At 48.8% G+C, this 22,528-nt stretch overlaps 7 protein-coding genes across 7 annotated transcripts; 1 reads left to right on the top strand and 6 right to left on the bottom strand.

Annotated features, from left to right (window-relative positions):
* Nucleotide 1: 1 nt before the first annotated feature.
* Nucleotides 2-877, bottom strand: N7489_004852 (uncharacterized protein; the record flags this gene model as incomplete). The annotated part of the gene is made up of 1 exon (XM_056710604.1): nt 2-877. One exon carries the CDS (start codon nt 875-877, stop codon nt 2-4), a length of 876 nt encoding a protein of 291 aa, XP_056569025.1.
* Nucleotides 878-969: 92 nt separating this feature from the next.
* N7489_004851 (uncharacterized protein) lies at nt 970-1,825 on the bottom strand (the record flags this gene model as incomplete). The annotated part of the gene is given in 2 exon segments (XM_056710603.1): nt 970-1,758; nt 1,769-1,825. 2 exon segments carry the CDS (start codon nt 1,823-1,825, stop codon nt 970-972), a joined length of 846 nt encoding a protein of 281 aa, XP_056569024.1.
* Nucleotides 1,826-10,994: 9,169 nt separating this feature from the next.
* Nucleotides 10,995-11,700, bottom strand: N7489_004850 (uncharacterized protein; the record flags this gene model as incomplete). The annotated part of the gene is made up of 4 exons (XM_056710602.1): nt 10,995-11,049; nt 11,099-11,282; nt 11,332-11,410; nt 11,473-11,700. The coding sequence occupies 4 exons, from the start codon at nt 11,698-11,700 to the stop codon at nt 10,995-10,997; spliced, it is 546 nt and encodes a 181-aa protein (XP_056569023.1).
* A 2,692-nt stretch (nt 11,701-14,392) lies between these two features.
* Nucleotides 14,393-14,602, bottom strand: N7489_004849 (uncharacterized protein; the record flags this gene model as incomplete). The annotated part of the gene is made up of 1 exon (XM_056710601.1): nt 14,393-14,602. The coding sequence occupies one exon, from the start codon at nt 14,600-14,602 to the stop codon at nt 14,393-14,395; it is 210 nt and encodes a 69-aa protein (XP_056569022.1).
* Nucleotides 14,603-14,806: 204 nt separating this feature from the next.
* Nucleotides 14,807-15,598, top strand: N7489_004848 (Endosulphine; the record flags this gene model as incomplete). Its single annotated transcript, XM_056710600.1, has 3 exons — nt 14,807-15,008; nt 15,053-15,324; nt 15,371-15,598. The coding sequence occupies 3 exons, from the start codon at nt 14,807-14,809 to the stop codon at nt 15,596-15,598; spliced, it is 702 nt and encodes a 233-aa protein (XP_056569021.1).
* A 247-nt stretch (nt 15,599-15,845) lies between these two features.
* N7489_004847 (uncharacterized protein) lies at nt 15,846-16,328 on the bottom strand (the record flags this gene model as incomplete). Its single annotated transcript, XM_056710599.1, has 2 exons — nt 15,846-16,024; nt 16,130-16,328. 2 exons carry the CDS (start codon nt 16,326-16,328, stop codon nt 15,846-15,848), a joined length of 378 nt encoding a protein of 125 aa, XP_056569020.1.
* Nucleotides 16,329-21,119: 4,791 nt separating this feature from the next.
* Nucleotides 21,120-22,182, bottom strand: N7489_004846 (uncharacterized protein; the record flags this gene model as incomplete). The annotated part of the gene is made up of 3 exons (XM_056710598.1): nt 21,120-21,390; nt 21,417-21,994; nt 22,123-22,182. The coding sequence occupies 3 exons, from the start codon at nt 22,180-22,182 to the stop codon at nt 21,120-21,122; spliced, it is 909 nt and encodes a 302-aa protein (XP_056569019.1).
* Nucleotides 22,183-22,528: the final 346 nt, after the last annotated feature.

The following is a 22,528-nucleotide window of genomic DNA, read 5'->3' as shown; positions in this document are numbered from 1 at the left end:
TTTAACATTTTGTGGGTCTTTCCAGGAGAGCCTTCCGTGTTTGTCGACGCGTGGAGCGCGCCGGGGGAGCTTCCTCGCCAGTCCCATCCTGGGGCTCGTCAAAGCTCTCACTACGTTCTCGGTGCTGTAGTTCTATCTGTAAAGGGCCCTCTGAATGGCCGGTTTCTGTCAGCGAGTCGATAACCACAACATCATTCACTGAGACTACTGGTTGGGCACCAGAACCGGATTGGGCGCGAAGATCTTCTACTATCTCTTCCTGACTCTCCTCTCCGGACTCGACAACGCGCCGCTTCTTCATCCGTGAGCGGGAGCGACTTGAGGACTTCTTTTTCGCTGCTTTCGCTGCCCGTGCTTCCGCCGCTCGTGCGTCTGCTTGGGTTGTTTCGGATGGTGTAGGGTGATCTTCTTCTCTCGGCGGCGATGTGCCAGACTCGCTGTGTCGTTCCGGGTGTAACTGCGGGCCCAGGCGTCTGTTGAGCTGGATTTTAGCCAGCTCCTCGCCTCGAATAGGGCATCCCCGATCAAAGGCAAAATGACTGAAATCGGGTCTCTTGTGCTTAGCACATTCAGCGCATTTGGCCTTGCGGCGATCATGCGCATGTGGGCACTCCTTGGAATCATGATCCCCTGCGCAGTAAGCGCAGTGAATGTCTCGCTTGCAGTTCCGAGCTATGTGTCCATACATCTGACAGCGGTAGCATTGCTGGAGGCGGTGACTGCCGTCAAATAACTGACAGTCGTGGTTCCTTCCGTAGATCGCCAGACCACGTAGAATGGCCTGGTTGGCGGCGTATGGGTCGGCGAACTCGATCAGGAGCTTCGCCGACTCTGGCCTCGTTTCATCCATTTTCCTCTTGGTCATCAGCCAGTCCATGTAGACAATCTCGGCAGCGGTGGAGATTCGTCTCACATTCTCGGCCTTCAGCTGTTTTCGCGCATCCTGGACGGACGGTGGAAATCGACAGGTCACGCCGTGGCGACCACAGTGTAAGTCTGTCTTTTCAGCCCCGCGTTCTCGCCTAGCACCTGGCACCAGGTGTCGGACGACCCGGCGGGAGCAGCCTTGATGAGGTCTTCGTAGTCTTTGATGTCATCTGTCTGGACGAGGACGTCGCCACTAGGCAGAACTCGTGCTGCGGAAACGACTCGGTCTAGAAGTCTGATACTAGGCTCGGTATTGCCTAGCTCCCTGGCTACGTCATTGATGGATCCGTTCAGCCGTCTGACGAGCTCATCCTCTCTCCTCCGAAGAGGGTCGACGACGGCACGGTCAGTGCCGCGGACGGTTAGCTGAAGGTGCTCGCGCATCATCACTGGGGCAGGTGAACTGCTGTTACTGCTTAGATCATTACTCGGGACCGAAGTCCCATTGGTCTGCGTTCTGCTCATCCATCCTGATACCGTCGAGGTTTGTGTTGTCACGTGACTCGCTAGCGCATCGCGATATGAGGTCGGTCGGGGGATCAAGAGGGGATTGACGGACTTGGTGGTTGCTGGTGTCTTTGCGGCCTGGACTTCGATGGTGTGTTGCATTTTTGATATCATATCGGAGTGCTTTCTGTCGTGCTCGGTCAGCAGGGCGCGGATGCGTCCTAGTTCTTGGAGCATCTCGCTGTCGCGCATCTTTGTCGTCAGGGACGTCACTGCGTCGAGGAACTCGACGAATCGATCATGAGGAGGAATTCCGCCTTCGTCAGCTGTAGCTTTCCACTGCTGGGTAATCTTCAGGAGTTTCTTCGCATGCGCTCGTGGTTCCTAGTTCCACGTGGTCGAAGTTTGGGTCGGCCCACGTGGATGACCCCTTTTTCCTTTTCCCACCCATGGCGGCCACCGCAGAGGCGGAAAACGGATAAATTTGGGGTCAATTGATTCGTCTGGTTGTGGAGAGTAAAATGAGGTAAGTCGCGAAGCGCCAAACCGGCTGTTTCTGCAGTTCAGGTTTCGCAAAGAGTTTTCTAGACAGTGATTCTCGCTACCATCTGCGCAACTGTTTCCTTGGTAGAGACGTAGCCGAAAAAAATATAAAAGGAGCCGGATTCCCAGCCCCAAAAAAATCAGGACTTCGGTCCTCACACACCGATGTGTCATGGTGTCCCTCTCTTGCCTGTGGGCTTAAGAGTCTCCGTGACCACGGCTGTCGCTGCCACGGGCCCAGTGATGTAAGATTTGCGCTGCCTCGCTGCCACAAGCCCCGCGAGTGTAAAAAGGTGCTTCGCAGGATAGGTCTGCGTGAACAGCAATCCTCGCAGGATAGGTCTGCGTCAACAACAATCCTCGCAGGGGGGTGCTGCGTCAACAAGACTACCTCGCAGGGGGGGCGCTGCGTTACCAAGTGAACTCTGCAGGGGGACGCTGTGATGACAAGTGAGACCCGCAGGAGACCGCTGCGTTAACAAGTTCTCTGCAGGAGACCGCTGCATTACCAAGTTGTCCGCAGCCTAGGTCCTGCGTCAACAAAGCGCCTCGCAGGGACATCTGCGAGAACAAGAGTTTCCGCAGGGGCATCTGCGACAACAAGAGCCTCTAGCCCGTGCAGGCACCTCTTCGTGGTGCTAGGGACCAGTATTCGAGTGTTCCAAGAGTATTCGGAGAAGCAAAGACCTGCGCAACATCTTCATCGTCTGTTCATTGTCCCGAAGGGTCATCATTGGATACATAGAAGGAGCCCTAGTTAGATCTTTGCCAATTCAATAGCCAAAATCATAAACTAACAACTGAAGCGTCTTCAGTATCAAATGACGTATTGCACATTCCTTTCCCTTGGTAGCTTGTGAACCAATAGCTTCCTCGCTACAATAGAAATTGGCATCTTTCATCCAGATGTAGGCAAACAGAGATGAGTGTTGTCTTGGAATGCTTGTTGTGTTGATGTGAGTGTTGATGTGAGTGTTGATGTGAGTGGTGATGTGTGTGGTGTGTGTGGTGATATGAGTGGTGAGGTGAGTTGATGTGTGAGTTGATGTGTGAGTTGATGTGTGAGTTGATGTGTGAGTTGATGTGTGAGTTGATGTGTGAGTTGATGTGTGAGTTGATGTGTGAGTTGATGTGTGGGTTGATGTGTGAGTTGATGTGTGAGTTGATGTGTGAGTTGATGTGTGAGTTGATGTGTGAGTTGATGTGTGAGTTGATGTGTGAGTTGATGTGTGAGTTGATGTGTGAGTTGATGTGTGAGTTGATGTGTGAGTTGATGTGTGAGTTGATGTGTGAGTTGATGTGTGAGTTGATGTGTGAGTTGATGTGTGAGTTGATGTGTGAGGTGATGTGTGGTGATGTGAGTGTTGATGTGAGTGTTGTGGTGAGTGTGGTGAATGATCGGGCGGTGAAGGAGGTAGTCAATGTCTAGACTTCGCCATTGGTTGGACCGTCCACTCCCCCATAGGATTATGTAAGCTTCTTGAATATTTGGTTCAACCTTTGGAAATCTATCACTGTCATCTACCCCCAATGTCCACTAGTATTAGTACATAATTGATCATAGTAAAGGTGAATCCTATTATGTAGTATAATGGATATGTCGTATTATAATATTTTTATTGATGCGACTGGTAGACATTATATTGGAGTGGATTTGTAGGTTTAACATGTTTTGTAGTCATATATATATTTACACCCAATATAGTCGCATCACTATTTTTCTGTATTTCGGATCACACTTTCAATTTCACTTAGACTCGATAGTCCATTGCTTTTACTAGGCTTGATTATAGCTGAACACATCCATTGTATATCCTTCTACTCAAATAATCTGAATACGTAGTACTATAGGACATATGCTTGCGTGGCTAAATATTATACAATTATAGAATTTCATGTGACTCAAGTGCCTATTAGTAAGCGACCCATGTGCCCATTAAGTGCCACGGGGCTACGGTCAACGGCCCGCCCATAGGCAGGGGGAAGTAAGGGAAGTAACTCAGTGCGAATCATGGGCCCCATGGCCCGTGGCGAGGTCTATCAATGTCACACGGACGTAGTACGGAGGTTTCTTGCCATCTCACCCACATGATAAATGTATCAATCACTATCGATTCTATTTCGCAAGCCATTTCTAGTCCCATTCTGATCACTCGGTGAAGTTGGCATACAGCCTCAATCCGATAGGACAGTAGATCCACTGGTTCAACTATGACCAAGCAATACGCCCAAGACCCACGTGTAGAAGCATGTGACGAGGTGCCAAACGATTGACTTGAGTAAAATCAGCCATGCGGTAGGCTTTGTGCCTTGCGAAGTCAAAGTCACCACTTCAGGCGGCGATTGTGAGTCACTCGACCTTACTCTATTTCAGCTCTTATATCCTAGAGAGCGCAAGAACCAAAGTAGCTTTACCAAAGAGACAACCATGTTGCTGAGAGATTTGGACAAGCAAGCAATCAAGAATACCCGGTTGGCTCCTACTATGCCTCGGCAACGACGGATCATATTTCAACCAATCCCGGATCGAAGTGACGGCAATTGCCTTTTGGGAAGTGGTGTCCCAAGTTAATGCAATCAACCATGTTCTGCTGATAAGAGAACACGGTTGAAACCCGATTGAAACCCGATTGAAACCCGATTGGGTTCTAGCAGTGCCGTCTGAAACGAATTTCCGTTGGGTGATATCCCCGCAGGAGTGCTAGTTCGCTCGTAGTCGTAGTAGACAATCCGGCCAACCTTCCAAAAGCAACCATCACATGAGCGTTGATTGACGGTGGAAAATTTGCTCCAGGATCTAGGGGATAGTCCAAGAGGTCCTATAAACATTCTGATTCGATATTGTTTCGGACACCAAAGTCTTTACAGTGGCTGCCTGGCCGAACAGTAACATGCCCACGTATCCTCCGCAGCGCGGTGGGCTCGACGAATATATGATTTATTCTCAAAAAAACCGTCGAAATAGGGGGGGCGTAGGGAATCCGGATTTCCTGACAAGTGCGTGATATGTTAGGCGACGATATGAACGGGTAAAGGATACGCGCGGTCGACTTGACTAACCTGCAGCTGAAGTGACACCCAGGGTAAATGGCCTTTGCAGATAGTGCTTCGGCTTGGATAGGAAATGCGTGCATAAGAACCAACCGGGTACACCACAACACTTTTGACAGCCCTCATGATGCAGCTTCCTGTATGCCCGCGAGGTGATTCTTGGGTAGTGAGCTCTCATTGGCTTGCCTTACCCTCTCGGTTTGTACCTGAGCTGACCAATGTCAAATTGTAGGCTATGAGAAGACTTTGCGTCTCCTTCTCCTTGCAGGTGGACTTGTGCTAACAACCTGATTGTCTGCGGAGGTACGCTCATCTGCCATGAAGCAAGACAGAACATCAGCATTCCTGTGTCTTTTGGATTTCCAGGCCTGGAAAGACACCAAATGTCATCCGAAGACAACGAGGACCACGCATTCGATACCAGCAGCCTACGCCACTTGAAGGTATTTGAAAGGTTGCATGCTTAGCCACAGGTATGGTTCGGGTATGGTTCGGGTAGTGGTATAGGCTGATCGGAGTTCAGGAGTTGTATCATGTAGAAAAATTGAAAAATGACCTGATACACAGAATCAATAGGGAGAAAGAGGCCGAGGTACGCGATACTAACTTTCTGGTGACTCATCGTCGATAGTCATGTGGAAGGGACAGAGAGCATGCGATCGTATTTGTATAGGGGAGCTCGAGCAGACAAGATATTTGTTCGCGTGGCATTCGACTCGAGCGACAGAAATGAGGGTGTTCTCCTGTTGTACGATCCGAGTCAGCAAGGATTGATCTAGTTGGACGAGTTGTCGTAGCGTACCTGTTCATGGAAATCCCAAAGTGCGCTTGAGACGGGACGATCAGTATGCACAATGGTCATATCGGCTTCACAACTAGATCACTTACAGCCTCAGCAATGCAGTCACCAGCCATGCCACGTCGCATTCAAGCTCATCGCAATCGGCTGTCGCTTAAAAAGCCGCGCTTGGGTGCACAAGACGATTTGTTGATACAGTAAATGTGCGTTACGAACCCACTTGCGATGAACATTGCACTTCCATGGTGGATGAATGTGTCGCGATGCCAGAGGTTCAGGACTCCACAATAGTGTGAAGGCGGTGGGGTGGGGACGAGGGCGGAAGACGCGATGGAGCACCCCGTCGGCCGCCACCTTGGTCTTATCTTCGATCTGGCGGAATAGGCCACTCGCCACGGTATATTTCACCTTCGATGATGGGGTGCCCCTACAATAGTGTGAAGATGTCAGTGGTGTTCGTGGGTAGGGGAATAAGGCTTGGCGCGGATAATCAAACACAGCGCAGCTGTAGGCGTTAGATCTCACTCACCTTAGCATGGAAATGGGAGTCTCAAGGTTCTATGCAACGAAGTTCTCACATGGATAGCCGCACCCTGTTTGACTCGCTATCTTGGTTTGCGATCTTCCACCTAGGACATGCTGCATTGTCCGAAGTGACGCGGCTAGGAATAGTGTGTAAGCCATGGCTTTGCGTGGAGCACTGACGGTAGTGCAGGGTTATCAGGGCCACTCTGGTGAGCTCCCAAAGGTTCACTGTCAATTATTAGCCAGTAGATCAGCGTGGAATCCCATAACTCACATGTTCTGATGGTCAACACCAGGGATGAAGAGACCACAAGAAGCTGTGGCCCTTGCCCTGGTGCATTGTGTTCGAACGTCTACGGACCTGGCTGTCCCGCGTCTTTCGGGTCAGTGCAGTTTCAAGGATTTGTGGGCCCATATACCTACAGTGTGGGCAGTTGCACTTCAAATTTATGGTCAACCAGAGCCGCGACAGTAGATCAGCTCGCTATAGCAGAGACGTCTTCGCAGAGACGTCTTCGCATAGACGCCTTGACCAGCTAATCCAAATATCGTATCTCCGATCGGCTGGTGTAAATGGGGCAGTGAATCTGCTTGGAACCACGTCTCTTACAGTACAGGAACTGTCTGGTTTGCTGGTCCACGATGTATACTATAATGTCAGTACGGTATAAATTCCAGTACTCGAACAAAGGGGAGAAGTTATCGAGTGCGTCAGACACAAGCCTGCTCGGCTTTGCAGAATCAAGTGAATAAATAGTAGAGCAATTGCAGGGGTAGAGGACATATTTATAGGCTTCTCGGCTTCTGTCACTCGCCGACCTGGTTGGAAGTGTTGAAGGACACATTTCTTAATTGAGGCCTGTTGAAACCCACGTCTTCTTTTACCGCAACTATTTGCAGCGACATTCTTGATGCCTTTAGATGCCCAGCGAGAGAGGCGAGTAAGAGTGGTGCTGAGAGAAAGGGATGCTGAGTCGGTCAAGCAACGTTGGCTGACTGTTGAATCCTTCACGTCCCTCTTAAATTGAGGCTTTGTGGGAGATATTCAATCCGCAATGACAGGCACATATTTCTTGTCCTAGTCACCTCATAATTTGGCGACTCAACGTTGGATCACCGAAAAGCTCCTACAATTCCATCCCTAGGAATCATGGGCCTTTGTTCTGGCCTCGCTTTAGTGTTGTGTTGGTTTGTGTTGAGCTGTGGGTCTGTCCGCCTAGACTGCAGAAAGCGAGGTGACGGTAGGATGTGCGGTTGCTCAACCCATCAACCCGTTGAAGCTTGGCCAAACGTTGTCAACACTCAATTTTTGAAGTTGTGACCAATCTTCGTTCTTTTCTTTTCTTTTTCGTTTCTTTCCGAACTTCTTTTTTGGTGACTCTAAGGTCTACAATGCTGTTTGCCGAGTTTCTGAAACTTTCAACGCAAGTGGACGAGGTGTCTGATTGAAATATATATCTCAATGAGGGTTCATATCTGGCCCTCAACATCGTGATGCTCGATCAGTTTCCCCGACCGATTCGTTGATCACTATCACTTCTATCAAATTGACTGCCAACCGCCCGCTAGAAATAAAAACGAATTCCATCCAAAAGCTGACTGCGTTGATTGACTATGTGGTGACCGTAAAACATAGTCCATAGCCACCTGCGTCTCATAGTCTATAAGATTACACCAAGGCCTGATGGAACTAGTATCGCCCAGACCTTGACTTTCTCCTGGGAAAAATGGATGCCTCGAACAGCTCGCCAGACCAGGTAAAAGGAGAACAGCGGCCCCGTGAATTACCAAACCTTAGTAATAAGGACAGTGATGTGGAACCTTCTGATCACGTCCCTCCATTGGTAAGTGAAACCATTTGGCTTCAGATGCTTTGGCTGACCATCGTAGACTTCCCCTTCGCAACACGAAGAAGAAACAAGACATACCTTGGCGACCGAGCCGTTTCAACCCACCTTGAAGGTGCTAGCAGACCTCGAATGCGACGATCCCAAATTTGCCTTTCCAGCAGCTCGACTTGTTGGACTCTATCGACGCCTATGGGAGTCGTGTGTGTCCAAGCATATCGATGGCCAGAAGCTAGAGCAGAGCAATCAGAACTTGAAGGAGGCTGGTATACACATGAGAAAAGAGTGGGACGGACTTCAGCTTCGCCACGACAAGCAGCTAGCTCGACTGCGCTTTTTTGAGCAGGCACTGGAATCATCTCGGGAACGACTGACTAGCCTACTCGATGACTGGAACTACCCCTACAGTCCCAATTTGGCAGGGTTGACGGACGTCGCAAGATAAGAGTAAGGAATTGCTTATTTCGGGTTGCCCCGTCCTATATTGGAAATATATAAATACGACAAGCGGCGACGCAGTGCAAGGGAAATTACACCGCAGGCAAAGCAGATTATATATTCCCGAGGCTTTTAACAAGAAGGGCACCAAATAGTCATTATTAATTATCGTGGTCTTTACTGAAATGAGTATACGAACAAGCACGCTTGATTCAGAACGATTTCACTCGTAATTACTCGATATATTATGTACAAAAAACCGTTTTGAGTCCAGGGATAGCGTCGGGGGAAGCCTAGTCAACAGGGAATGTGTCGAGAGACTCGAATACGGTAGAGATTCCGTACGAGACCAAAGGGACAGTCGGAAGCTAGTGCCTGTTGCACGGACAGCATGCCAGGAGATTGTGTCTAGCAACTGTCTGCGAAACCGACACAGATTTCCCAGGGCTGTTTCAACCCGCGGCAGGAAGAACAGATTCTCCTATAGTCTCACCAGATACCCGGTCAAATCGCACAAATCGAAATTCTATTCACTGCACCTCTTTAGGGAAAAGGAGCGCTGACGTGTGGAGGAAAATGTCGCTACCCTGAGTAGAATTGGACAGAGGATCTGGACCTGTCCACTTGAACCCGGACAGATTGTCGAGATCGGGGTAGAAAAGGCATTCGATAAAGGAAGACCCTTGAGTTTCGTATTCTGCAGGATCGTCTTTGCCAAGAGAACCCTGCCACAGATCATTTGGTTCAGTAGCGAGACAGGGAGGCGGTGTTGGTATGCTAGGGCACTCAGGCCTGATAGCGTGAAGGTCGAGACCAAGATCGTAGTCTAGTAATGTTAGCGCAAAATACAGTATAGATGGATGGATGGATGATTTCACTTACCCTGACCCCTCGCGAGTTGAACCCTGAATTGAGGTACAAGTGTGATGATTCATCTATATAAAGAGATCCAGCTATTTGTAGTTGCAGCAGCTCATCTCCCTGCTGCTTAGCGGAGTGTCTGCCTAATAGGCAGCCACTCCTATAGATCTATATACATCACGTGATCTGGGATCCAACTCTCCCCCCTGTGCCAAGAACGCGAAGGGGCCGAGGCACCTGAATGATCCCAGGATCTGATCCGACGATTTCTTCCCTTTTTTTCAACAGAGGTTCAGACTCGATAACACCCCCTGAATTGAGATTTAGACGCCTTACATGGTCCTCGTGTGTAGATCTCGGTAAAGCTTTGGTAAAAACATCTGCCAAGTTATCCTTTGTATTGACGCGCTGGGTATCAATGAGACCTTCCTCCACCTTTTCCCGAATGAAGTTATGCTTGACGTCAATGTGTTTGGCTCTGCTGTGGAACTCTAGATTCCTGGTGAGCTTCAAGGCTGCGTTATTGTCGATATAAAGGGGAACTGTGTCAATATGTACTCCGGGGATGCGGAGGTCATTGATAAAGTTGCGAATTCACATAGCTTCCTTCGCAGCCTCGGCGCATGCAATGTACTCCGCGTGTGTGGTTGATGTAGCCACTGTTTTTTTGTCTCTGGGATGACCACGATATGGGCCCTCCGGCAAGCGTGAACACCCATCCAGTTGTTGACTTGCGCGAGTCCTCGCATCCGGCAAAGTCGCTGTAGACAAAACCGCTCAGCTAAAGACCATGTTTGTCTGAATAGACAATTCTTTCCTTGCGTCGCTCTTCAGATATGCAAAAATGGGATCCACGGCATTCATGTGAGCCCGGTTTGGGTTAGATGCGTATCGAGCTACCAAAACTTGGTCTGGCACCTTGGAAGCAAAGTCGTCGGCAAGTCTCTCAATCGTCCCATCACCGATTTTCATGCTTCGATTCGTTGTGGTTTGGCGTCTGCTTGAAGACCGCTTGAAAATCTTGACTGGAAATCATCGTACTGGCAAGCTAGAAATGCATTTTCTTGTCCTGTGCGGCAGGCCGAATGAATGCTTCATCCAGAGCTCGATATGTTTGGTCGTCATAATGGGCACACAATCTTCTTGAGATGACATGGCATCAAGAACATTCAGAAGATCGGATAGGGTGACTGCAGAGCTTGACTTGTTCTCTTGTCCTGTATCAGAGTCGTCCCTGCGCCCACATCCCAGCGGCGTCGACGTCCTCTAGAAGAACGATGCAGTGCGGCGGAAGTTTAGGAAATAGCTTCATCGGCTTGCTTTCAGAAATCTCTGACAGTTGAAGCGTATAATTATTCAGTTCAAGTTCCCCGGCCAGGGAGAGACTGAAGCTGGACTTTCCGGTTCCAGGAGGTCCGTATAAAAGGTAGTCACGCCGGTAGGGAATTCCGCGATCGTTCCATCAAGGTGCTGTATAAAGTGTCAAAGAAGGTAAGGAATCAGGGATAGAACCATATAAAATATATACCAAACTAACGTACCTGATCCTGTTTGGATCATGGGTTCGTTGGAGCCGGCGCCTGCTCGTGGAAACCCAAGACTTCAGTGTAACTAGACGAAGGTTAATATTCCTCTCAGAAGGGTTTATAAGCACACAAACAGGATTAATTTCCAGTCTTCAATTGACAAATTCGCTTCTGTAAACGACCATTTAAACAATTCCGTCGATGAGGGTTCGTCTGTAGGATCGTGATATGGTAAAAGATACTGGGAGGTAAGGGCCTCTGATGCAGAGACGCGCTCCTTTGTATCAAAGTGTAGCATACTCTCTAGTAAAGCAGTGGCTAGTTAGGTTAGCATTATGACAGTCCTACCTGGGACAGGGAGACATACCTTTCTCTCCAATCCCAGTAATGAGTCCGGACCATAGTATCCTATTTCTCTTGGGCAGAGCCCGGATAAAGTCTAAGGCCTGTGGGAATGGTTAGGGATCGATAAAAAGGAAGTTAGAATGCCAAACGGGCTCCAACTTACATTTTGGCTAGTTACGTCGGCGATAACGCCATCGGGTGGACTTCCCAGAACTTGCACGATCACACGAAACTGGTCAAGGCGATCCTTCCCAGGGAAAAGAGGCCGCCCAAGCATCATCTCAGCGAATATACAGCCAACACTCCAGATATCAACTTTGGCGTTATACCTCCCCCAGGAGAGCATGACCTCCGGGGCTCTATAATACCTAGTACAGACATAGCCGGTCATTTGCGCTTCTTGAAGACAGGATTGACCGAAGTCGCAGATCTTGAGATGGCAGTTCTCATTTATCAAAATATTGCTTGGTTTCAGATCACGGTGGATAACACCAGCCGAATGCAAATATTTAAGACCTCGCTGCTTATTTGATCAGTGTCGCCTTTGCTAAAGGAGGGCTGCCATTACCATTATTTGGTAAATAAAGTACTGAGTGAATTGTTCATCCATCTTCCTTGTCTTCAAAAGCTTATGGAGATCTGTTGTCATACAGTCTGACACGATGTAACTTCGTAAGCCAGTTAGTTGGATTGACATTAGATTATTGATAGGCAGGACGCGTACATGTCTTCAGACGGAGATATAAGAATATCGTTCAAGTGTACTATCTACTTTGGGTTAGAAAATAATGCTCAGGAGGAACATGTGATTTTACGAACATTGTCGTGTTGAAGATATTTCAGTAGCTTGATCTCGCGGAAGATATGCTTGGCAATAGTAATAGATTTGAACGGTTCATGGAGCTTTTTTACAGCAACAGACCGGCGCGTAATTTGGTCTCTTGCAGAGCTGACGTTTAAGAACGGGTTATTAGTCCTTACTCAAATAATGCGGGCCTTTGCGCTGGAGAATGCAGGGAGCTTTTACCAAACGAGTCCCGATACGCCAATGCCCAAGGGTTCCAACTGGCTGTACCTATTTTCCTTTTCGTTTCAGCATTAATTCCGGCATAAAAGTTTAGAACTTATGCTGACCTCGCCGTGATTTCGAACCTGGTACCCATGATAGTGTTTCGTGTGAATCGAGCCATGTCCACGTCAATAGACGATGATTGGTTCATCGACATGGGCAATGGTAATAGCAACAACGAAGGAGGGGAAGAGAATAGTCTATTTATCTTTCGTACGATAGAAAAATGGTGGTAAATCGTGACATCACCGGGCTGGTGCCGTCCACGGATAACAAAAAAGGTAGAAGAATATCGCGTCATCTTTAACAAATTTTCCAGAATCTAGCACGTCGCTCCACTGTGGCCCCACATGGTGGCCGACTGCGATCGAGCTGATTAGGTGGCTCGCTCTTCCGGCCCACTCGGATTGTCAACGTCTCGACCGCCCGCCGCCTCTACGCCTGAGCGACTTAGCCCCACATAGAGAATTTCAATTTCTAGGCCGCACCGCTTGCAATAATTTTTGGGTCTATTTCTTTTGCTGGAGAAATCTTTATCTTCGTAACATAATGCAGCCATAAATGTAAGTTGTTATTCCGCGCCAAGAGATGACATCGATGACATCATTTCGCGCTGGACGCAAGTATCTGTTGCGGAGGGAGAATTGATTGCACGTCAAAAATATGAGCGTAGATGTCGAAACACCTAGTATTGAAATCACACACGCTCTAAGCATGCCCTTGCCATCGAGTTCCGCACTCGCAGCCGAATCCCTTCGTGGCGTGTTCGGATGTTGGCTCCGTTAGATGACGCTGTTATGCGCCGGCTCAATTTAAGCAATGGCGGTTTTATATGCACTATAGCAGACATTACCCACGAAAAGAACCTAATAACATAAATCAGACTGCATTCAAAATCACTATTGCTTGCTTCGTTCTCAACGTCGCGATAAGTATCATCATGAGACAGCTGATGACGAGATGGAACAAGAAGCGCGATCAAGAGTTTGGCGCTGAGGCTAGCTCAAGTGGACGAGGTGTCGAAGAAAGTGCAGTCCAGTTCGACTTAGGTGAGACAGATTGGGAGGAAAAGAACATCCGCTACTCTTTATAAGATCCGGGAACATAGAAGATGCGTGTTATTGTGAGGACTTGGACTATCTGTTGTTTAGTTCTTATGCGAAGTATTTTGGAGACAGCATGTAGCATGAAAATCCGTCACCACCCAGCCAGCATCACCGCATTTGCCAGTTTTAGCTAGTCAAACAACCAACGTCTTTTAATCCTCTCATTTTACCGGTCAGATCCAATAATAAGCATCATGTCGTGTGCCTTTAGTCAAGATTTGGCAGACCTTGTCTTAGTGTCTTTTCGATTATCAGTGCTTCGATAATGCATGTGGATATCCACATAAAGACGAGATGTTGATAATCATTTGCATTATCCAAGCACCTTTCCGGTCTCTTCAGCCACTCGATGAACAAAATATGTCACAATCTGTGCTATCAGGATGCCCAGCGTAAGATCGGCCGCATCGTACCCATGCTCCTTGTCAAGGACAATTGTGTGATCCTATAGTACAGACGGACCAAGCCTGCCAGGCAAAGTTGCTCCCAGTCTTCAAATGCTGCCTTTAGATACCCAGACACGGAGCCACGCCAAATATTGCTGTCCACCAGACCTGTCGGACTCATGCTGCGCGGCAAGGTGGTGCAGGTGGAGTTCCAACGTTGTCTATGTCATAATCGGCAGCGGGGGACTCCTTCCTTATCCCTAGCGGATGCAGGTCTGTGTTGGTGCTGTAAAGTCTTGTGGCGCCTCCTTGTCCTGAAAACCCAAGAACCGTGAGTAAAGAAAATCCGAAGGAGTTGGCTAATGTCCGTTCTAACCTAACGCTCCATATAGAGTAGGAGTGTCCGGCGCAGGGATAGTGTGGACCGGAACGTCGCAGGCGCAAGTGCCTATCAGCTCATCCCTAGTTTGACCCGAGAAAGTACAATGACTGTCTGAAACCTTCACAACGCACAAATCCTTATCAACAATCAAGGTAGGGATCCGGGGAGGCATCGAGACTTGCGCATTTCTGTGGCGCCTCCATCTTCTTCTCGTCCTTAGAATTCCAGCTCCGATTGGGTTCCGCTACTGCCGTTTCCTCTTCTCTGAGAGGCGTTGTGGTAAGACGCTTGCAGGCTGCTGTACCAATGTCGTCCACAGTAAGAGCCTGGAGACCGCTAGTGAGAGCCATCGTTGCCGTCCATTTCCGGGAAGACACATATATAGTAGTGGTAGGCTGTATGTCGTACTGACAAAAAACCAGCGTAAATGCATAACACACACAACAACACATAATATATGAAAGCCGATGGTATGTAATGAGACTTCGGTGGTTGATACTATTGCGATATAACATCGTCTTGTTGTGTGCCGAGCAGGAACTAACGCCAGACGGATGGCGGACCCACCCACAGGGGCTCGCTCCCGAGCCTCTTGCCACCACAACCGCACGAAGAAGCACACGGATCGACGTACCGGAAACCCTTGCACCAACGACCACGGTCTGAACCAGGAGACATGTACGAATGGAAAGCGAGCAGGCTCACGCGGTCCCGGAAGCCGTGGAGCTGACCAACACCGGAACCAACACGGGACGAGTGACAACCAGAGAGATTTGGTAGATTATTCGTACCCCTTAAAGAGCGAGCCACGCTCATTCACGCCGCCCGGACTGAATTAAAAGAAGTGAGAGATAACCAGGATGAGCTCCAAACTCATAATGAGAAGCTACAGGAGGAGGTTGTCGCAGGTAAACGAGACGCTCGAACCCCGACACGGTCATGGAATGTAGTCAGGAGGTCTAGAACCCGAAGTAGGTTTTATCGCACCTCTCGGTCATTGTCTAAAGCCGACAAACGTCTCAGTAAGTACGAAAAGCTACCGCGTGGAAGTTTACTCGCTGAAAAATTAAAGGTACTTAGGCTACGGTCTATGAAGTGCACTAACTAGCAAACGGTAGGAACGGACGTATTTTGACTCCGGCGATTTCTCACTTTCTGCCGCGGATCGCGAGACTGACAGCGGCACTACCAAAACGGGAAAAGCGCATACTTATCGAGACAGCATTTCGCACCCTTATGCCTCTATTCCAGCTTCCAATAACGCCCAAATGCAAAACATCTATTGTAAACGCAAAACGTCTATTGTAAACATGTTCGCGGACGTGTTCGAAATTCGCGAATTTTAACGAATCGAATCGGCTATAGATTCGAAGCCCTGAAACCAAGGTTTGAATTCGATTCGATTCGCCGAAGTCCGCGAACTTCGAACAGTTCAAAAATTCGTGCGAAGCGGTAACTTTCGATGCGAGGGGTTAGGGTAAATGACAGCAACCAGCCTATCACTGTAATCATCAATATATGTGTAGCAAAATCTCTGCCAATTGAGGCTCACTGAGCATGGTGACACGAGATTGCGAGGTCTGAAGGTCCGCGCTATGCGACTGCGATCGATGGCAAGCCGCCAGGAGAAACCTGGCACAACAGAGAAACCTGGCACAACAGGATATTGGAGGCGAACATATTCGGTCTCAAAAGCGGAACCCAGACAACTAGACTGGCCTTCCTCTCAACGGCTGCGTGCCCCGCAAGTGCAGCGCCACGATCGGTGGCATCTAACACGAGGCTGTAATCACCGTGGTAGGTTGAATTTGGCTTGCGCTACTAAAAGTGTCAGTAATTCTCATTCAAATGCGAATAACCTAAACGGAACAACTCACTGGCTTGCATCTTCAGCCAACGAGTCTGATCGAAAGAAAGTTCGTATTCTTTAAGTTTATGAACAGCTTGCTCTGACATCTGGTCTGGACGACCAAAATTTATGTTGTATGGGTTGTACGGTTTAGGCTTTTGGCCCTCGGTTTCCGCTATCCAGCGGTCGAAATCGATTGCTTCTGGTAAAGGGTGTAATTGACACATGTCAGACAATGACTTGATTAAGGCAATTGTTGGAGGGCTGGGCTCTGAAGCTCTTCGCGTCCTATTAACCGCCAAAGAGCGACATTCTTCGGAGCAAAATGCGAGTTCAGGTGATACTTGACAGCAGATCAAACAAAGGTATGATAGTTCCGGGTTTGACATGGTTAAGGTATAAGTGCTCTGCTTCTATTAAAGAAATATCTTCAATCCCTATATCAAAGAGCGGATAAGAGATATGTAATAATCCAAGAACACTAAGTTTTAGAGTCAAAGATACTACCACTTCAAGTGTTAATTCGGAAGAGACGGCCACTAGTGGGGAAGATTCAGCAAGGGAGGAACATCTCCACCATATTTGGGCCAACAATTGCCCGTAGGATGAAGGCAATTTTGGGTCAGCCAAAATCATGGCTGCAACGCCACCTTCTCCTTTCGCCGAATCATTCATACATGCAATGTGAGAGACCCCGTGCGTACCACTGGTCAATATCATGTCCCAAAATCTTGCGATATATTCCTTCCGTCCTTCTCGGTTCAACATTTTGCAATAATCATTGCCTCGCCAATTCTTGCTACGGGTGGAACAGTTTCCCGGGAAATAAGAGCTAGGAAAATGCGTCGATTACTCGAAGACTTCACATCTTTTGCAAACTCATGGGACGTAATTCTGACCGCTTGTCTACATCAGTGTGGCATTACACAGTTGGAACACATGGTGTGGTAATCAATCAGGTTACGACTGACCACAACCGCTTACTAAACCCGAACGTTACCTGAACGCGACGTTGACTGACTTGAAAAGCAATCTAAAGGTGATGGCCGTCCAATGAATATTTGACTACCAAGCAATACCTAGGCCTACTCTGGGTAGAAATCCTTTATATATGGATGCGTTGCTACGTAATGTTGCCAGATAGCGTGGATTGGAGGAAAGTGTGGGGAAAGGGGCTAGAGCCACTTTCGCTGCGGCAACTTCTATCGGCTGAAGTCGGTGCCGGAAGCTATCCGCAAAAAAATGCACCAGATCCCGTAAAACATCGGAACCCCCACTCCTTGCTCGGATAATGCTACACTTGCTCTGCTTTCGGAAATAGTTCGACCGCTGCATATCCGGAGCCAGCCAACGTTCATGTCTGCTCGGTAGCATCAGGTCTTAGTTTCCGACGGTACATCAGCCTATTGATAGCCCGGTATAACCGGGTGCTCGCAAACATACATGGTCATCGCACGATAATTTCCCCATTGCACAGGGAGGACCACCTTGTTAATTAGGGTGCAGATAGCTTTCTCGGAATACCGTGCGGTCCATGATCTCATAACTGTTAGTAGTATCATTCAAACCCGTCGGCGGTGCAGACCTGGCAGTTTTGGAATCTTCCTCACGACCTACTATACACTAACGCTGTGCTGGTTATCCCCAGTACGCCAGAGTTCCGTTGCTCCGACCGAAGCCCATCAACGTCCCGGATATATCGCTATAGATACCATTTATATGGATAAAAGTATGTAGAAGCTGACATGGAAATCAGTTTTCAAAACACCCTTGACAATGCTGCCGCAGACTCTGGCTCGCTTGATAGCTTCCGTCTCTTTATTTTTGGCGCGTTGGCGGTCATAGGAAACCTAGAATCTGTCCGTGGACATCATTCCCTAGGGCTGTTAAGGGTAACAAGATCCTGAGGAAGTTGAGTTATGTTGAGCAGTGCGGTCATTTGTCAATTCGCATTGGGTTTTTAATTAGCTCGAAACTCAGGTTCATGATGGCTGAACAGCTTATTGTCAGTTATAAAAGGATACACGTACCGTACCGTTAACAGTTTGTATGTAAGCACTGTGGCTGATCGGCCTCATCTTACGACAGTCAGTCGAAGCTGGCATCTCCTATCACAGCCGAGAGTCGAATCCTTAACACCGCGCGTACAAAACAAACGGGTTTTCACTTTCTCTCTTAGTTCTTGCACGTTCTGATTCCGAGAAAACACCGCCCGGTCATCATGTCATCCAACCTGCCCAAAGACAACATGATATGTGACCTTGGCACTATCAAAGCTCAATCTCAGCTCCCCATTTCGATGTCGGCCCCCACCACCCGCGAGACTCATACGGCAGCCACTACGAAACTAACAGAACCTCACCGCCGCGGTAGATTGAAGGTTGTCACGGGGCCTCCCAAAAGCCTTTGCCTACTCCACTTGTGTGGTCTGGAAAATATTGCATCCGTCCTGATTGTAAGACAAGAGTCACCATGGGATACCTATCGAAAAGTCATTGCGTATGAGAATGCTGGCAAAGTTACAATTGCCACACGCCGCACTCGCCCGTCTCGCATGGTAGCCATCCGGACTTACGGGAAAGAGAATGCCCGAAGATTGATATGGGCTTAGGCCGCTTGCACGGTTACAGAACCTGTCACCGCCAGGAGCTCAGCACCAAAGGACCCAAGTCAGAGTCAGCTGCGTCAGCGGTCAGTGGGACCCCTACCGCTCCGCACGAATTAATATTGAAAATAACTGTTGAGTATCACGGTGGTCAAAGCATAAGGCGGAGACTACCAAGAGATATGTAAATAGATGAGGAGTCCCACATCCGAAAAAGCGACAACGTAACACAATACAATCACTTATCACAACTGTCAAGATCCAGGATGATACTGTCTTGATACCATGTAAACATGTGACTTTTTTACATATGCATTTTGCTTACTAATTGTGTCTGACCAGATTGTTAAATTCAGGCATTGTTGTTTTTAGTTAGAGAATTGTACCATTGTGAATTTTACCCGTACGTTCGCCATACACCTGATTTCTGTAAACAACATATTCATGAATATTGCGAATATGAATAAAGGGCTTATTCGTATTCATATTATTCAATTCACATTATTCATATTCGCAAATATATAGAAATATTCATGAATAATCATATTCCTTTCGGATCCCTACCCACAAGCAGTGCGAGCACAGCTTTGGTTTTTCTCTTAGCCAACCTTTTTTGTTTTGTAACTTCTACTTTTTGTCACCGCGTGCTTGAGTCGGGAAAGCAACTCCCTTCTTTCTACCTCCTGCTGGTCCACATTGGAATTGTTCTACCCATATTGGGGACATCTGTATCGGTCTTGCTCTTAGAGGCTACCGGTAGTGGGAACAGCTACTCCATTGTTCTGGGAGTGACACTGGTCGGTGTAGTCTGCGCCATTTATCTGATGACCTGGCCAAGAGCAAAGGGAGAACGAGTGCTGGTCGTTGGAGTGTTTGGAGCTTTGACTTTATGCAGCGTCTCACTCTTCAACGCTGTTTTCTCGGGGATATCTCGACTGACGGCATCCTATATCTTTATGGCTTTGGCTAACAGTATCGGAGGGTGGTTCTACTCCCGTAGGCCTATGCAAGTTCTGAATCAACGTTCGACAAATGCTATACTGTATCGGGGCATGCCTTGATGCACCTATGCTCCCTGATTGCAGTGATATTTCACGCTTCGGTTTTGGTTTCTTCTGTTTGTAGCTGACAGACTTGAGCGCCTGATCGCACGAGAATCCAACCTCGTCTGTTCCTCAGAGTCCACAGAAAGTGTTTTGGTTGAAAACAGGGACGCCAACTAGTGATTCGTGTTGCAATATGAGGCTGGTGCACATCAGGAATCAAGCCGTATCATCGGAAATAACACCTTCACAATCTACACGTAGAACGAAGTGTATTAAAATCTATTTTAGTCTCAAATTGTATATCTAGTCCCTCGTACTCCCTGAGAAATAACGATTATTCATTGCTCTGGGCTGTAACACGTAGGGCTGCGGGCGAGTCATGGGGACCTGGTTCATTCGAGCTGCGGCATACGCGTTCGCTAAAGCAGAGCTGCGTTTCGCTTGGTAGCCAGGTTTAAGAAAGGACCCAACGTCTTGAATAATTGATGTGACATACGAACGGGACGGTAGCCTCGCAGTCTGAGCGTGCATATAAGTTGTACTTGACCTCCAGAGCTTTATTTTAAGAAAGGTGATGTTGTATAACCATTATTGTTTTCACTCCTTCTTCATCAGAGCGCGACATCATACCAACACCCACGGTACTAGGGCAGTTTGAACACCAGTATATTACGTTTGGATGCATTCATCGTGTAATTACAATGATGACTGAGTTCAGACAAAAGGACGGGGTCTTGGTGAGGAGCACTACAGGAAGTGGTCTAGTCCGTTTTGAACCCAGCCCGGGCTAGAAAGACGAAATGGACCTGGCACCGAACGGCGGGACCAGCGAAAAACCGCCCAGCTGGCACTGCGACGCATAGGCATACAGGGGCATGACCGTAGCCGTTGCGTGCAATGTCCAGACGCGCCCCACGTGCCATAACGGTCTCAGGCCATTTTGGAAGTTGCAGGGGTGATGGAGAAAATGTGTGGCGTGTCTTTGTGATTTCGTGTCTTTGTGATTTCGTGTCTTTGTGGTTCCACCACAATACCAGGATCGGCTTCGTGTTGCAGCAGAAACGGAGCGGCCAATAGCTCGTGGTATAAGCAGAGTAGCAGCACCGTCTAGAGTAGGCACCCTGTGCATCGATGTCGCGCGCGGCGTCCAGCGGTAACCGCAGTATCTCTCCGGAGCGGCAGGATCAGGAAATTAGAACGGAGTCAAGGCACAAATGAGCGGAGAAGAGACAAGGGAGATTGAAGATGGAGCTTCAAAGCCGCACTTTGACACCAAGCTGCAGAGCCCCTCCGGACTCCCCGCCTCGGATTCAGAGGCTTGAAATGCTTGGAAGAATCAGAGACTCGAAGCTCAAGCTGTCCCGGGGCTACTTGGTAGCGGTAGGGATGCGAGGAGGATTGCCAGGCGTGCGGATGTCCCAAGATGCCGTTGTCGGGCTCGGAGTCAGATTCACGAAATCGGCGAAATTGAACTGCTGGCTCGAAGTTCCTGAGGTCACAAACATGTCGCGACCTAGCGTGGGAGTCATTGATGGCAAGACTGCATGCTGGCTTGGAGGAATGGAAGGGGAACAGACCTGGTAGTGATTGCCTCCTGCAACCCGGGCTGGGGGGAGTCCACCATATACAGTGACAAGCCTGACCTATTCGCGTCATCAACATACCGGCCGGTTCGTGCCAGTCGTGAGTGCTTCGGGGGAGGAGTTCGTGGCGGAGAGGAGCCTATCGTCGAGCTCGCATTCTGGTGACTGTGCAGCGGTAGCTCAGAATCGGGTTCTTTGTCAGATGGTTGATGAAAGACAGACGGAGTCCCTGGAACCGGGGCCGCAGCCATGAGGGTTCTAAGATACCCGTTCGTGCCAGGAGAGGATTCTGTAAGCTGGTAAGAGCTCTTCCGCGAGGCTTGAATTGTCTTTTTACGGGGCGCAGAAGCTGAATCCGACCGACGGCGCTTGCGGCTGGCAAATTCCATCGGCTGCATCGCTCGGGAGTGGAGAGAGAATGCATGCTTGTTGCGGGCTGATCGAGATAGTTCCTGAATAGAGGTCGAGGCTCGGGGAAGCGGCAAAGTAGAGGGCGTTTCGCAACGACTGCCTGAAAACCCCGACGATAGGTCAAGGGGCTTGTCGCCGCCAAGGGGCTTGTCGCCGCCCAGGGGCTTGTCTGAGTGCTGGCCGTGAAGCGGAGCAAGTTGGTATTGGAGTTTGGCCAAGCCTAGTCGATACTGCAGGTTTAAGGACACCTGGCACAGGACAAACTCAGCTAGGCTTGTTTATGAGGAGCCCTTGGTGGGCAGATGTCCCAAACCATTGCAGGGCCCCAGAGAGTCCCAAATGGTCTCTCTTTCTTCTTCCGCCCTCTATTTCTTACCTGGGCGATGTGGATTTTGCGATTAATCTTCTCAGTCAAGTCAGGCTGCAAGAGTGTCATGATGGGCGATGAAGAATAAGGCTCTTCGACCTCCGAAAGCCAAGGCTTTTGCGGTTTGCAGAAGGGCGGCTGGGTAGGAAGGAGTGGCACCCAATCGGCGGCGAATGAAAAAGGAGCCCCCCGGGCTTTGAGCTGAATATCACCTCGGAAATAGAGGGCAGGCCAGGTTGAAGGACTGTTAGGATTTTGTAGGGTTCTGATTTATTCCCGGAAGGACTATAGTTGTATCGTGAGCAAGGTTTGGATTACCTAGTAGATGTGACGGCGAACGCACGCATGCCGGGCTCCAATGATCTGCCGTTGGTTCACGTGACTCTACCGCGATTTTGGGCGTACGTAATCTAGA

The sequence above is a fragment of the Penicillium chrysogenum genome (genome assembly GCF_028827035.1).
Source record: "Penicillium chrysogenum strain IBT 35668 chromosome Unknown utg000002l_segment0_segment0, whole genome shotgun sequence".
In the NCBI taxonomy this organism is placed as follows: domain Eukaryota; kingdom Fungi; phylum Ascomycota; class Eurotiomycetes; order Eurotiales; family Aspergillaceae; genus Penicillium; species Penicillium chrysogenum.
Note: the sequence above shows the minus strand (reverse complement) of the source record. Positions and strands in the feature narration are given on the sequence as shown.